Source organism: Propithecus coquereli, unplaced genomic scaffold (genome assembly GCF_000956105.1).
Source record: "Propithecus coquereli isolate 6110/MARCELLA unplaced genomic scaffold, Pcoq_1.0 Scaffold776, whole genome shotgun sequence".
Classification (NCBI taxonomy): domain Eukaryota; kingdom Metazoa; phylum Chordata; class Mammalia; order Primates; family Indriidae; genus Propithecus; species Propithecus coquereli.
In genome coordinates, this window is record NW_012153907.1 from 243,108 (window position 1) to 257,518 (window position 14,411).

The 14,411-nt window shown below is 59.5% G+C and overlaps 1 protein-coding gene across 2 annotated transcripts in view; it reads left to right on the forward strand.

Moving 5' to 3' along the window:
- Positions 1 to 1,199: 1,199 nt before the first annotated feature.
- The window catches only part of WIZ (widely interspaced zinc finger motifs), a 23,496-nt gene continuing 10,284 nt past the window's right edge, over positions 1,200 to 14,411 (forward strand). Inside the window, exons 1-3 of one of the 2 annotated variants that reach the window (XM_012662739.1) lie at positions 1,200 to 1,565; positions 8,278 to 10,359; positions 11,653 to 11,976. In XM_012662739.1, coding sequence (XP_012518193.1) covers positions 1,358 to 1,565; positions 8,278 to 10,359; positions 11,653 to 11,976 — 2,614 coding nt within the window. In that variant the 5' untranslated portion in view covers positions 1,200 to 1,357. Of the gene's footprint in view, positions 1,566 to 8,217; positions 10,360 to 11,652; positions 11,977 to 14,411 lie in introns of those variants that run through there. The other variant, XM_012662738.1, reaches the window with a different exon arrangement.

Genomic DNA, 14,411 nt, shown 5'->3' on the forward strand with positions numbered 1-14,411 from the left:
GCAGGTGGGGGGAGGGGCGGGGGTCTTGGGGCAGGTGTCCCCCCTACCTCGGAGCGTCCCGCGGGGTCTCCCGCCCCGAGGTGCACGGGCGGAGGGCGCATCCCCCAGAACCTGGCCCCTCGAGGGGTGCGCCGGCGCGGCGCAGCCCCCACCTCTGCGACCCCTGGGGGGCGTCCGGGCGGGAGCCCCCTCCCCACGCTGCCAAAGTGCTCCGAAGTTGCGGTCCCGCCGGTTCCCCGCGGGCAGTGCCCACCCGGTGGGCAACCGCAGGTGCTTCCTTCGGGCCTGGGCAGAGACCCCCGCCAAGACTGCCAGCCCACGGACGAGCCCCCTGGGAACCCCCAGGCCCCCGAGGGCAGCGCCTGAAACCAGGCCTGGAGCCCCGGCCCCGCCCCGGTTGCCTGGGCCCGGCATCCCCACCATCTCCCTGGGGAGGGAGCCTCATTCCTGCCCTTCACTTTCCGCCGTTACCTTGAAGGTATTTATAGGTGGAAAGGACAGCCCCCCCTCCCTAGGGTCTTCATTTCTGGACCAGGAGCCCCATCAGTTTCTCTGGCCCGCGGACTAGAGCAATCTTGGTTGGAGGGTGGGGGGTGGGAATGGAGGAACACAGGCTGAGTGTGCATGAGGGATAATGTTGGGGAGAAGAGAAAGGGTTAATGCTGGGGTCACTTGAGGTTGTGTGTGGGGGTGAAGGAGTTAATGCTGGGGAACCCTAAGGTCCGGTTGGGGGAAGGGTTGGAGTGTGGGAAAAGTGCAGGGTAATTGATCTGGGCAACCAAAGGGAGGGAAGTGAAGGAAGGGGTGAGGATGGTGGGACTCCAGACAGTGTATAGGATCAGAGTGTAGAAGTGTCTGGGATTCGTGTGAGGAAACGGAGGCACGGCCATAGGGTGTGCATGTGCGTGGAAGTGAGGGCACCAGTGGGGAAAGTGCAGCTGTGTGTGAACCAAGAAAGGCATCTGGAAGAAACAGTAGGATTAATGATGGAAGAACACAAGGTTGGCTGAGTGTGCATGTGTAAAAATGGGGTAAACTGAGGCAGTGCAGGATCTGTGTAAAGAGAGGAATTATTGATGGGGAGACTGAGGCATGCTGAGGGTAGGGGCTGTTGAGATATAATGTGCATACATAGGGCCTCAGGACCATTTACTTAGCTCACCTGGGCTGGGAGGTAAACTGAGGCAGTAAAGTACAAGGGTGAGGACTGGGGTTTTGAGGGAGGGGAAACTGAGGCAGAGTCCCTTTCCTATGTCCCCTAAGCACTTCCCTCTCTCTGCCCACCCCACCCCACCCAGACCCACAATGCCCCGCTGAGCCAGCCTGGCAGCTGAGTGGAGCCCAGCAGAGAGCACCCATGGAGGGGTCCCTGGCAGGTGGCCTGGCTGCACCAGATCGTCCTCGAGGCCCAGAGAGACTGCCCGGCCCGGCGCCGAGGGAGGACATCGAGGGTGTGGCTGAGGCTGCTGAGGGGGAAGGTGGCATCTTCCGGTCCACCCGTTACCTGCCTGTCACCAAGGAGGGCCCCCGAGACATTCTGGATGGCAGAGGTGGCATTTCTGGTAAGAGGGTGGGCCCTGTGGCCCTATGGGAGCATCCAGCCCCATCTCTAAGGCTCAGCAAGAGCCAACACCCCCAGCCCAGCAGGGGCTGAGAGCCACCTGGGCCCAGAGCCTTCTCTTCGCACTCTGTTTGGCTTCCCATGTCACAGTTGTGAAAACAGATGCCCAGGGAGCCAGTGACCAGACCAAGGTCCCCCTGTGGGTAGCGGGGCACTAGGACGTGAGCTTGGGTCAGCCTTGCATTCTCCTCTGAGCGCACTGATTGGGTCCAGATGCCCATCTCAGCACCCCAAGCTCCCCACCCCAGTGCGCCTGCGCCCCAGATGTAGCCCGCTCCCATCAGTCTGTCCCCAGCTCCCTCTTGCTGTCTCTGAGTCCTGTTCTGAAGCCCTGGGCTGAAACAGCTTGTGCCCTCTAGTGGCTAGGTAGAGACTGGGTAGTCAGCGATGCCTCCCACCCCTTCATGCCTCGATTTACCAGTAATAGGCTATCTTACACTCTCCACACCTCAGGATTTATTACACATTCATTAAATAGTGCGCACCTACTGTATGCCAGGCTCTGTTCTAGGTGCTGGGAATACAACTATAAACAAAAGAGACAAGAGATCCTACCCTCCAAGGGCAGAGGGACAGCAGCGGCTAAACAAATACCATAAGGGCAGCTAGTGACAGATGCTGTAAACGGTTAAACAGAGTGCCAGAGTTGTGCCCGGGGACCCTGGGAAAACCTCCCTGAGAGGGTGGCGTTTGAGGGGAGCATGGAATGAATGGTGGGAAGGGCATGCCAGGCAGAGGGGACAGCAAGTGCAAAGGCCCTGTGGTGGGGAGGAGCCTGGTGTGTTCAGGGACCAGCTGGGAGTCTGATGTGGCCAGAGAACAGTAGCCTGATGCATCAGACCTCTCCCTTCATCTCCGAGGCGTGCTCCAAAGGCTTTGGTTTTCCCAAACCTCCAAGCACCTGCTGATGGGTTTCCTACCTGCCACGCATCTCATGTCATTCTCAGAAGAATGCTGTGAGGTAGCCTTAGTTATTTTCATCACCATGTCAGAGATGGGGAAAGCGAGACCCCGAGGGGTGAAGCAAGTTGCCCAAGATCACACGGCTAGGGTAGAACGTAGCTTGACCGCCCTCACGTTTAACCACCACGTGGTGTCCTTGCAGATCCTTGTCCTGTCCTGGCCCACCGTTACCACTCGTGATGCTCAGATGTTTAGAGAGTGCCTTCTTGCAGCCAGGCACTGGGGCACAGCAGGGACCAAGCACACACCACCCCTGCTGTCATGGACCCCACCGTCAAAGGCTGGGGGCACAGACATACTACCAGGTGTTATGACTGAGTTGCTGGGGCGGCGATGGGAAAGCACCTGGCCTGTCTAGGGGGTGTCCAGGAGTTGGCAGAAAGTGGAAGAAGTTGAATGAAGGAGAATGACAAGAGGGGCCGGGGGCTCCACACATGCAAAGGCTTGGAGGTGGCCGGTGGCACCTGCAGGTGTCAGACAGGGCGATGGCAAGGGGAGACCCCGAGGGCAGAGGGTTAGCCCAACACCAGAGTAACAGCACTCAGGGAACCTTAGCAATCCCCTCCTCCAAACCATTATTATCTGAGACTCAGAGAGAGGCAGGACCTTGTCCCACGTCACACAGTTGGCAAGGGCAGGGGCAGGACCTTGACTTTGCGTGAGTCTGAGGGTACAGTCTCTGGGGTCTCGGGGCTGGTCTGAGGGACTGGGCATCTCTTCTCTACCCGGCATATACCCCAGGTCTGGAAAGAGGGGGAAAGGTAGGCATCCTCACTGCCCCCTGCCCCGGGCAGTCAGCCAGGGTCTCATGCACGCATGCATTTCACAGCCTGGGGAGGAGGGGCGTAACTGCCGAGGGGGGCCAGGCCCACCCTGAACAATTTCCCTCAGCACATTGGGTCAGGGGCGGGGCAGCTTGACTCAGAGCGGGGTCGCAGCCTGGAGGTTGGAGGACACCTGAGTTTGGGACACCACGTCTCTCCCACTGCCCTTTCGGCCTGCTCGACTCCCCCCTTCCCCGATATGGGCACCTGCCCTGGGAGTCTTGTGATGTCTATAAATAGGAACAGCCTCTGGGGCTGCTGCTCCTGGGCCCTCCCTCATCCCCACTCCACCCCCCAAGGACACCCTGGGGTGGCCACCTCCAAACTTCTCAGCCTGAACAGGGATGTGTCTGCTGCCTCCTTTGTCCTCCATTAGGGCTGTTGGCCTGGGCCCCCATGTCACCCCTGCAGCCTCTGCCCAATACTCCTCTCGGGCAGCAAAGGTTGAGGGGCTGAGCCGGTCCGCATGGAAGAAGAGTGTGTTGCATGCCTGGTGTTGTATGGGGGACAGGGGACCCAGAGATAAATGCCACACCATTTCTGCCCTCATGGGCCCCCAGTGCTGGGGAGAAAATCAGAACCTGGAGTGGCAGGGCCTGAAGCTCTGGGTCCAGCCGCCACCAGCTTCCACCCTGGGACGTCGCCATGCCAGCCCCCACCCCCTCGGGGCCTCCCACCACCCTTCCTTCCCTCTGCCGCTGCTTCTCTGGATGGAGAATTTCCCGTGATGTCGTCGGCACCCATCACCGGCCTGTGAGACTGGGTTGTTCCCATTGAACAGAGGAGGAAACCGAGGCCCGGAGTAGGAAACGTGTGCCCTTCGGGCACCACTGGGACCTTGAACTCGGATCTCTCTGGCTCCAAAATCTAGGTTCTTGGCTAATCTATCAAGTTGAGCCCCAGGCTTGGGGTTCAAACTGCTTGCAGATGCCCCTCGCTGGTGGCATTTACAGTCCCTCTTGGGAGACCCTGTATGGCAGGAGTCCATAAGGGCACCTTGGCATGGCTACTACATGAGGGCTGCATCCCAGGCACCTCCTCTGACCCACAGGGACCCCTGGATCCCCATCAGCAAACCGCCCCCGTCCTAGGTGTCTTGGACACGGGGTCCAGCTTGGCCTGCTTCCTCCAAAGTCGCTGCCGCTAAAAATAGGAGCCTCGCCGGAGCTGTTCAGACAAAGAGGCCAGCGCGGCCCCCTGGCTCGTGGAATCTTAGACAGTGGCAACCGCAGAATCATCAAATCTGGGACGCCTGGAATCTCAGGAGCCTGGGGTCCCAGAATCTCGGAAACAGGATGCCCGGGACCCTCAGACCCACGCCTCCGGGTCGCGTTGGGGCTGGTTACACGCACACCAGTTGCCCTCTCCTGGAAAAGTCCCATCTATGACCCGCGTGTTCTCTAGAGACCCTGCATCTGGGGTCTTGCTCCCTTGGCTGGTCCACATCTTGCCTCCCCAGTTTTTACACCCTCTCCAACACCCCACCCTAAAACCAGCCCTTGTATCCAAGCACAGCCCTGCTCCGTGTTAGGCTACCCTAGCGGTTCTAAAAACGGGGTGATTCTGCCCCCCGACCTCCTCCCAGGTGACACTTTGGTAGTATTTGGAGACGTTCGTGGTTGTGATGACCGTGGGGCAGGGAGATACTGACATCTGGAGGGTGGAGGCCAGGGATGTTCCTCAACCCCTTCCAGGACAGGCCCCACCACGCAGAGTGATCTGGCCCCAGATGTCAACAGTGCTAGGGCTGAGAAACCCGCTGTAGACACGCAAATTTCTGCACCCCCCACGCCAGCTCCCAGAGGCCACACAACAGCCTCAGCCCTTTTCCTGGGCTCAAGAGAAAGCCGCTTAGGCAGTGACCATACCTTTCTGACCAATCCTGCCTTCCTATTTTAAATTCCTTGACCCTTGATGGTCCACTGTCAATTTCCTGGGCCAATTAGATGATGAGGGATTGGAAAAAGAATTAACCCCAGCCCCAGCCCTCTTTTTGGACTGTCCTCAAATTGAGGCGAATCCAGCAATCGCATCTGTCGAGGCTCTGGACGGGACACAAGTTCCCCTAGCGTGTTAACTTTGGCCCGGGCAGTTGGCCCGTTCCCCGATTGGCATGCTCGCCGCGTCGGGCAAGTGTAGCGGGCAGAGGAGACGTAGGCCAGGATTCCTGCGGTCGCTCCAGGCGTTGGCTCTACAGGCGGATAATGGAGAGTTGGCTCTATCTGTGTTTTGGTGGGGCGGAGGGGAGCTGGGATCCCGGGAGGGGCTTCCCTTCTAGGGCTTAGGCCTAGGAGGCGGGCCAGAAGGCAGGGATGGGCCTTCTGCAGCTCAGGCTAGAAGAGGCTCCTCGTTCATCATCTGGCAAGGATTTGTTGAGCACTCGCTGCGTGCCAGGCGCTCAGATGCTGCAGTGAACCAGGCTGACAAAGTCCCCTTGCTCTAGTGGAACTTAGGTGCTAGCAGGGGACCTAGACAAGGAGTCATTCAGAGAGGGAGCCGGGTAATTTCAGGGCATGCTAAGAAAGAAATAAAACAGGTGCTGAGAGAAAATCATAGGGGCTCACTTGAGTAGGTGGCCAGGGAAGGGTGTTCTGGGCAGAGAGAACAGCACGTGCAAAGGCCCTGAGGCTGGAAAGAGTTAGGTGGGCTTGAGGCTTCACGAGGGGCCCATGCAGTCAGAGCAGAGGCAATGAGGGGCCACAGGAGGGAGGTGAGGTTAGGGAGATCCACAGAGGTCTGACCTCATAGCCTTGTAGGTGGCATTTGGGAAGCTGGCTTTTGTTACAGGTATAATGACAAGCCAGGTGAGTTTTCTCACCTGGGTGTGACTTTAAAAAATCACCCTGGCTGCCAGGTGAGGGGAAAGAGAGGAGAGTTGGAAGGCAGTAAGCCCCCTGGGGTCTGGCCCTCCAGGGGAGCCCAGGGGACTCCTCCAAAGAAACCCCTTCCAGGGCTCAGGAGTGCGGAGGCCAAAGGCCTCTCAGGGAGAAGAGTTAGGAGCCAGCAGGGCCCTTGCGAGGTGCCCGGCAGGGTTCCTGGAGCTGGGGTGCGGAGGGCCCCGGCCAGGGGGACCCCAGCCCCTCAGGGTCTCCCCTCTCTGTTGCAGACGGGCAGCCCCATCCCGGCCTCAGCGAAGCCCTCCCCCGTGCCACCTCCGCCACCCATCGGATCAGCAGCTGGTGAGTGCCATGCTGGCCCTGACCTCAGGGAGGGCAGGGGGGCAAGCAGGATGTGCCCAGGCCCGAGAGAAGCCCCTGGGGAATGAAAAGGGGACAGGAGGGAATCAGGAAACCAGGCAGGAGGAGTGGCGGCCCCCGGGCATGTACTGGGGGTCGGGGGAGGTCCTGGGATTGAACACAGACAGTCAACTCTCATTATCCCCTGCAGGGCCACAGAGGCAAGAGCCTGGAGGTTGGATCCTTGGAGCCCTCTCTCTGTCAGGTGACCCTTAGAATGATGCTAGGCCTCTCTGAGCCTCAGTTTCCTCATCTGCAAAATAGAATCCATAAGATACATCCCACAAATTTGCCTTGAGGTGCCAAGGGGCCTTGGGTGAGTGCAGGAATCAAAAGCAATGCTGGTGGCTGCCACACTTTATTAAACGGCTTGGCGGGTGCTAATAGGTCATAATAATCTTATCGGGATTAATAACAGTTGCTACGTGCTGGGCTCGCCGCCACGCAGGTGTTTCCCGCCCACTGCATCTTCGCCACACCCCCAGGAGGATGGTCCTGTTGGTATGGCATGTCACTGATGGAGCTTAGAGAGGGGACCCCGTGTTTTCTGTTCAACATCCAGGTGGAGCCCGTTTCTTCATCTGTCCCATGGGTGTGATCCATGTCCCCTCATGGAGGCAGGATCTTGAAAACGAGGGGAGAATTGATCAGGACAGTCATGATAAGAACCCCCAGTGAGCCAGGCATCCGGTGAAGTGAAACATTTCCTGAATACTGAGTTGTGTCATCTCATCCTAAGCTGCGTGGGGTCATGGTCCCCGCTTGAGGCTTTGGTTGTGCATTTAAATAACCACCTGCCTTGCGTGATGATTTTGTTGATTATGGTGATGAGAAACCTCCTTAGATGTTATAAAGGACGAGGGGGTGGTTCCCGGTTCTTGGGAATCACCCCCATTTTTAGGATTAGAAAACTGAGGCCCAGAGAGGTTGCCTCACCTCCCCCCACTTCACCCCCACCCACTGTCCAAAAAACTCAGGGTCACTGGGGCCAGAGGCTGAGCAGGGACCTTCCACCTCTCCTGCCTCTGCCCTTCCAAGAAGGGAGATACAGGGAAAATTGATGTCCTTCAAACTGTCCCATCACAAAGTTAACAGTCACCCAATTGGGAGCACAGGTGAAACGAAATTAACAAAATCACCCCAGTTTGGGGAGGACCAAAACAGAAGCAGCCTCGAGCACAGGTCAGAGCCTTGGGTCCTCCCTGGGGAGAGGTGAGAGTTGACTGCACCGCCAGACTTAAGGACACTCCGTGGAGGTGGCCACATCCCCGTTTGGCCCCAGGTGTGGTCTCTGTACGTTCCACCATGATGCAGTGGGGCTGGCCTATGTGGACAGGTGTGTCCTGGAAGTTGCACCTGGCTTTTGCCCCAGAGGCTCCCAAAGGGTCCATGTGGACCCCCCCCTTACCCTCACCCCGATGCTCCTAGCCACTCTGAGGTCACCCTTGGGCTGGACCTCTGGGGCCTGCCTCAGACGCCTGGGAGGACCCCCATCGCACCATCCTAGGAAGGGAAACTGAGGCCCCCGCTAACCTGTCCCCATTGGCACTTCCTTGCAGCTGCTGGGACGGAGGCAGCCTGGACTTCCGGCCGGGCTCCCCGCCACCCCATCTCCTGGGCCACTTCCCTGGCCCCCCTGATGGCCGGGGGCCCTGGGAGCACCCCATGGTCCAGGAGGCCGGGGAGGGCATCCTATCTGAGCGGAGGTTCGAGGACTCGGTCATTGTGAGAACCATGAAACCCCAGGCTGAGCTTGAGGGCTCTAGAAGGTTCTCGCACCACCGGGGTGAACCAAGGCTCATGGAGAAAGCTCCCCGGGGCCGCCACAGGTTCGACTGGCTCCAGGAGGAGGATGAGCAGGGTCCCCCCCAGGACACAGGGCTGCACTTGGACCTGCCTCCCCAGCCACCGCCACCACCGCTCGCCCCCTTCAGGAGGGTGTTCGTGCCCATGGAAGACACCCCCAAGGCACTGGACGTGACAGTGGTGGGCACCAGAGAAGACCTGGAGGACCTCGAGGGGCTGGCCCAGCCGTCTGAGTGGGGCATGCCCACGTCGGCCGCGGAAGTGGCCACGCAGACCTGGACGGTGAACTCGGAGGCGTCCGTGGAGCGGCTGCAGCCACTGCTGCCCACCGTTCGGACCGGGCCCTACCTGTGTGAGCTGCTGGAGGAGGTGGCCGAAGGGACGGCCAGCCTGGACGAGGACGAGGACGAGGAGCCGGCCGTGTTCCCGTGCATCGAGTGCAGCATCTACTTCAAGCAGAAGGAGCACCTCCTGGAACACATGAGCCAGCACCGCCGAGCCCCGGGCCAGGAGCCGCCTGCCGACTTGGCCCCGCTGGCCTGCGGCGAATGTGGCTGGGCCTTCTCGGACCCCGCCACCCTCGAGCAGCACCGGCAGCTGCACCAGGCCTCCCGGGAGAAGATCATCGAGGAGATCCAGAAGCTCAAGCAAGCCCCGGGCGACGAGGGCCGGGAGGCGCGGCTGCAGTGTCCCAAGTGTGTCTTTGGCACCAATTCCTCCAGGGCCTTTGTGCAGCATGCCAAGATGCACGTGCGCGAGCCGCCAGGCCGGGCTGCCAAGGAGCCTTTCGGGGGTGGCGGCGGGGCTGGCAGCCCAGGCCCGGAGGCCAACACCCTGGTCTATCAGCCCTACAGAGCCGCCTCGGGCCTCAGTGCCTGCGTCCTCTGTGGCTTCCCCGCTCCCAGCGAGAGCCTGCTCAGAGAGCACGTGAGGCTGGCGCACGCCCGTCCCCACTGGGAGGAGGATGGCGAGGCTTTCGAGGATGACCCCACCAGCCAGCCGGGCACTAGCCAGGATGTGTACGCCTGCTTCCCTGACGCTGCAGAAGACTGCTTTGGCAAAGCCGAGCCGCGCTTGGCCCCCATGTGCCGGGACAGCCCTGCTGGATACGACCCCAGCCTGGCCTTTGGCCCAAGCTACCAGCAGCTGGGCATGAGGGATTTCCCGCTGTCAAAGCTACTCCCGCATGGCTCCAGCCAGAGGCCTCTCGGAAGGCTGGCCTTTCCCTCCCCGTTAGCATCTGCCCCCTACTCCTTACAGCTCGGAAGGAAGAAAAGCATTGTCCGCCCCCAGGGACTGGGGGACCGGAGGCGTCCTTGGAGTGAAGAGGAGGAGGAGGAGGAGGACGATGATGACGACGACATAGTGCTGACCTCTGAGATGGATTTTTCCCCCGAAAATGGGGACCTCGCACCCCCACCTGCCCCCAGCCTCATCCCACAGCCAGCTGTAGAGCTGAAGCGAACATTCCAAGAAGCCCTTCGGTCGGCAGAGGCCTCGTGGGCCCAGCAGCAGCAGCTCCAAGGGATGGTCCCCGTCGTGATGGTGGCGAAGCTCGGGCCGCAGGTCATGGCAGCCGCGGCGGCCAGGGTGCCCCCGAGGCTGCAGCCCGAGGAGCTGGGGCTGACGGGGGCCCACCCGCTGGACTTCCTGCTGCTGGACGCGCCACTGGGTGGCCCACTGGGGCTGGACACGCTCCTGGATGGGGACCCGGCTGTGGCGCTGAAGCACGAGGAGCGGAAATGTCCCTACTGCCCCGATCGCTTCCACAACGGCATCGGCCTGGCCAACCACGTCCGGGGCCACCTGAACCGCGTGGGCGTCAGCTACAACGTGCGGCATTTCATCTCCGCTGAGGAGGTGAAGGCCATCGAGCGCAGGTTCTCCTTCCAGAAGAAGAAGAAGAAAGGTAGGGTCGCTTTGCTTAGGCACCGCCTCCCTCCCAGGCCCAGAAGACACACGGTTGGGCAGCCCACCCGTGCTCTAAATTCTCCCTTAGCGCCAAGCAGGGGGAAGGTGGCCTCTGCTCCTGAGACACCTGGAAGCCCCAGCAAAGGGCACCCTGTCGGTGGATGTGCAGGGATGTCCCGATGCCCTGGCTATACCACCAGCTGGTGGAAGGAGTGTGGGCAGAGGAATGAGCCCCAGGGCAGAACATTTCTTTTATTCCTTCATTCAACAGACATTTATTTATTGAGCGAGGTCCCCCTGTTCTGGGCGCTTGGGGACAGAGCAGTGAATGGAATAGCAGTTCTTGCTCTCCTGAAGTTCGTGGCCCAGTCCAGGAGGGGTGGGACCCATGGCCGGCTTCAGAACCCTCTGGGGCTGCCTGTGAGGTATGCAGATTCCTAGGCAACAAGGTTCTGATTCCAGAGGTCTGTCTCCAACGGGAGCACCCTGGGTGGTTCTGATATTGGTAGACATGGACCCCGCTTAAGGAGGTGCTGGTATGGTGTCTGTGTGAGTGTGAGAGTGTGCGTGTGTGTATACACTAGGGGTTGGGGCTAAGGAGTGGACAGCCAGGAAACCAGACAGTAATGACGTTGAGTAATCGGGGGCCTGAGTTAGGGGAAAGGGGGAACTAGGAGGCTGGGGAAGCAGAGAGGGAGTCCCCAACTCCACTTGGGGGGCTCAGAGAAGGCTCCCAGCAGAGGGCGTTACATCTGTTCCTCCATTTGTTTATCCAACACATATTTAAAGCACTGGAGTGATCCAGAACAAAAATAGACACAAAAGGCTTGTGTAGTGGCTCGCGCCTGTAATCCCAGCATTTCAGGAGGCTGAGGTGGGAGGATCGATTGAGGCCAGGAGTTCGAGACCAGCCTGGGCAACATAGCAAGACCCCATCTCTACAAAAATTAAGAGAAATTAGCCAGGTGTGGTAGCGCGCGCCTATAGTCCCAGCTACTCTGGAGGCTGAGGCAGGAGGAGAGTGAATCAAATGTTCACTCAGATCATTGCAAATCCACAACTGGAGAAGTGATTCTGAGGGAGAGAGGCCTGATGCTGCCAGATATGGGAAGAGGGGACCTGGGAGGGTCAGGCTTCCTGGGATTGGGGAGGGGGGTGAATGAGCTGAGAGCAAAAGGGACAGCCACAGGGAAGGAAGGCAGTGCAGGGTGAAGCCCTGGGAACAGGGAGGGGTTGGGGCTGAAGAGTAGCCCCCTCCCGACCTCAGGCAGTCTATGTCCTCTCTTCACAGTGGCCAACTTTGACCCTAGCACCTTCAGCTTGATGCGCTGTGACTTCTGCGGGGCCGGCTTCGACACACGGGCCGGCCTCTCCAGCCACGCCCGGGCCCACCTGCGTGACTTTGGCATCACCAACTGGGAGCTCACCGTCTCACCCATCAACATACTCCAGGAACTGCTGGCCACCTCCGCCACTGAGCGACCCCCCAGCCCCCTGGGCCGAGAGCCTGGGGGTCTGCCTGGCAGCTTCCTGACCTCCCACCGGCCCCGCTTCCCTCTCACCGTGTCCTTCCCACCTACCTGGGCCGAGGACCCTGGGCCAGCCTACGGAGATGGTAAGGGGAGGGGCGGGCCGAGCTGAAGCCCTGACCCTTCCCAGGGGCCCAGAGGGATGGAGGGCTGGGGGTAGAGGGGCAGCCACTCTGCTTTCCTGGAAGCATCACTTTACAAAGTATGTTGACAACTCTCCTCACAACCACCCTGCCACTTAGGGGCCATTTCTGTTTTACTTAGGGGACGGGCTGGGGCTCTTTCTGGATCCAGTTTCTCCCTGTCCTTCCTGATGGTGACATTAACAAAGGCTCATGGAACTCTTACCAGGAGCCAGACATTGTTCTAAGCACTTCACAAACATGAGCTCATTTCCATCCTCACAACAACTCTATAAGGCAGGTATTATTATTATTCCCATTTTACAGATGAGGAAACTGAGGCACACAGCTGGTAGAGGTGGAGCTGGGATTTGAAACCCAGGCAGTCAAGCTTACTTGTTCTTGAATGATGTCTTTTATCTTGAGAAGCACTATTGGGTAGAATGTACTAAAATGATGAGTAGAAACATTCTCTAGATGTCTGCACTGTCCTATAGGGTCACCACTGGCCACATGTGGCTGTTAAGCTCTTGAAACATGCCAGTCTAGTGGCAGTCCTATTGGACAGCACAGCTCTAGAATCTAGATTCACAACCAATGTTTGCTTGGTCTGGCAGCACCGAATCGCCCCTCCCGTAATCGAGCGCTCGCCATGTACTAAGGTATCATCTCGTTTCTCGCTTATGACTCATAACAAGTCTGCAAAGCTAAGATTGTTGTGTTCCCATTTTACGGTTAAGGAAACCGTGTGTCATCTGCTTTGCCATATGCCACACAGTGGCAGAGCTGGACTTCTGAGTACCTTCTTTGGGGGTGTCTCCAGTGGAGGATAGTTGGAGAACTCCAGAAGTCATATTTGGTGAAGGAGCGTAGGATTGGGCACCACAGAGGAAGTGGGAAAGTGAAAGACTGAGGCTTGCAAACCCTGAGGCAAGGCCTGCCTTTGTGGGAGCCCTTAGAAGGCAGAGAACTTGGCTGAGAGGAGTAGCTGGGCTTTGAGGAATGGATGGTGTCTGAACAGGGAGAATCGTCCTGAGGCTGCCTTGGGCCTGGGGCTTCCTTCCATGTTTCTCATACTTGCAGCTTCCAAGGTCCTACCTAGATCTGTACTCTGGGCTTCCTCGCACCCATTCACAAGCCAACTTAGGAAGACCAAGGACATCCAGGAGTCTGCACAGAGGAGGGTGGGGAGGCACAGAGAGGATAGGGGCTGGTGGAGGTAACAACCTCAGGGAGAGGCAGAGTGGAGATTTGACTCCAGGCTTCTTGCTTCTGCTAAAGGCTGCCCCCAGGCATTCAGCTCACCCACCTGGCTTGGTTTGTAGTGTCTCAGGGGTGGCTGGGAGGCAGAGCCAGCTCTGAGGATGGTTGGGGGCAAAGGAGGCAGTTAGTAGCCACTGAGATGAGAGGTGTGAGCCTATGGATGGGAGGAGGTGGGTTTAGCACTGCCCTGGCCTTGTCCTTGGGAAGGACAGTTATGAACAGTCTTTTAGTGAACATCTGGAGGGTGGGGTGGGGGTGGGGGTTAAAGAATGTTTGGAAAGGGCCTGGAAGATTTGACTTGAGTAAGGATGTACTGGATTAGGGCTAGGTCTGGGCACTAGCCCTGCATGGCTGTCCTTAGAAGCTTCTCCCCTTTCCCCAAATGGGCTGGAGGGGGAGGGTGCCAGGTTGGGGGCGGGGCGACCGTCAGATTCTGGCCCCACCCAGCTGTCAAGGAACAGCTGGAGACAATTGGTTTGATGTTGGGGAGGGAGAAGCTGGCAGTGCTTGAATGTGGTGCCGGCTGTGGGAGTTCCCTAGGACTGCGGGACAGCACCGTTGGGGGACAGCTGGAAGACAGGATGATGTTGGGGGGAATCCTCGTGGCTGGGGATCAGGTGTCTTGCAGAATCCCCGACCTGGAGGGGGAGACTTCCTCGGAAGTAAATAGGGCCGAGTCCTGGGGCAGTCCTGGTTCTGCACGTCTGGGCTCTAGCAGTCTGGATGCTGTCAAGGGGGATGCGAGTGGCCGGAGGTTTCCCATCCTAGCCGTGCGGATGTCCAGGGCCCGGGCTGGGGCTGCAGTTGGAAGCCGCTCAGCGCGCAGCTTGCATGCACTGGCGAGCGGTGGTGGCGGTGGGGGTCGGGCGGTTGCCTGCGGCTGCAGCCGCCTGCCCGTAGGGCCTAGATGAGCGTTTCGCTCGTGGCGCTCGACGCTCGTCAGGCCACCCTGGGCGCGCCCCGAGGGGCGGGGCGGAGCGCGCTCGGCGGTGGCGGGGCTCGGTGCTCGGCTGCTCCCGCCTGGGGCGGCCGCCCCGCGTGCGCCGGAGCCAAGATGGCCGCCTCCACCGCCCAGTGCCGAGTGACAAAAGCGGAGAGCAAGGCGGCGGCGGGGCCGCGCGCGGGGGGCGTCCGGG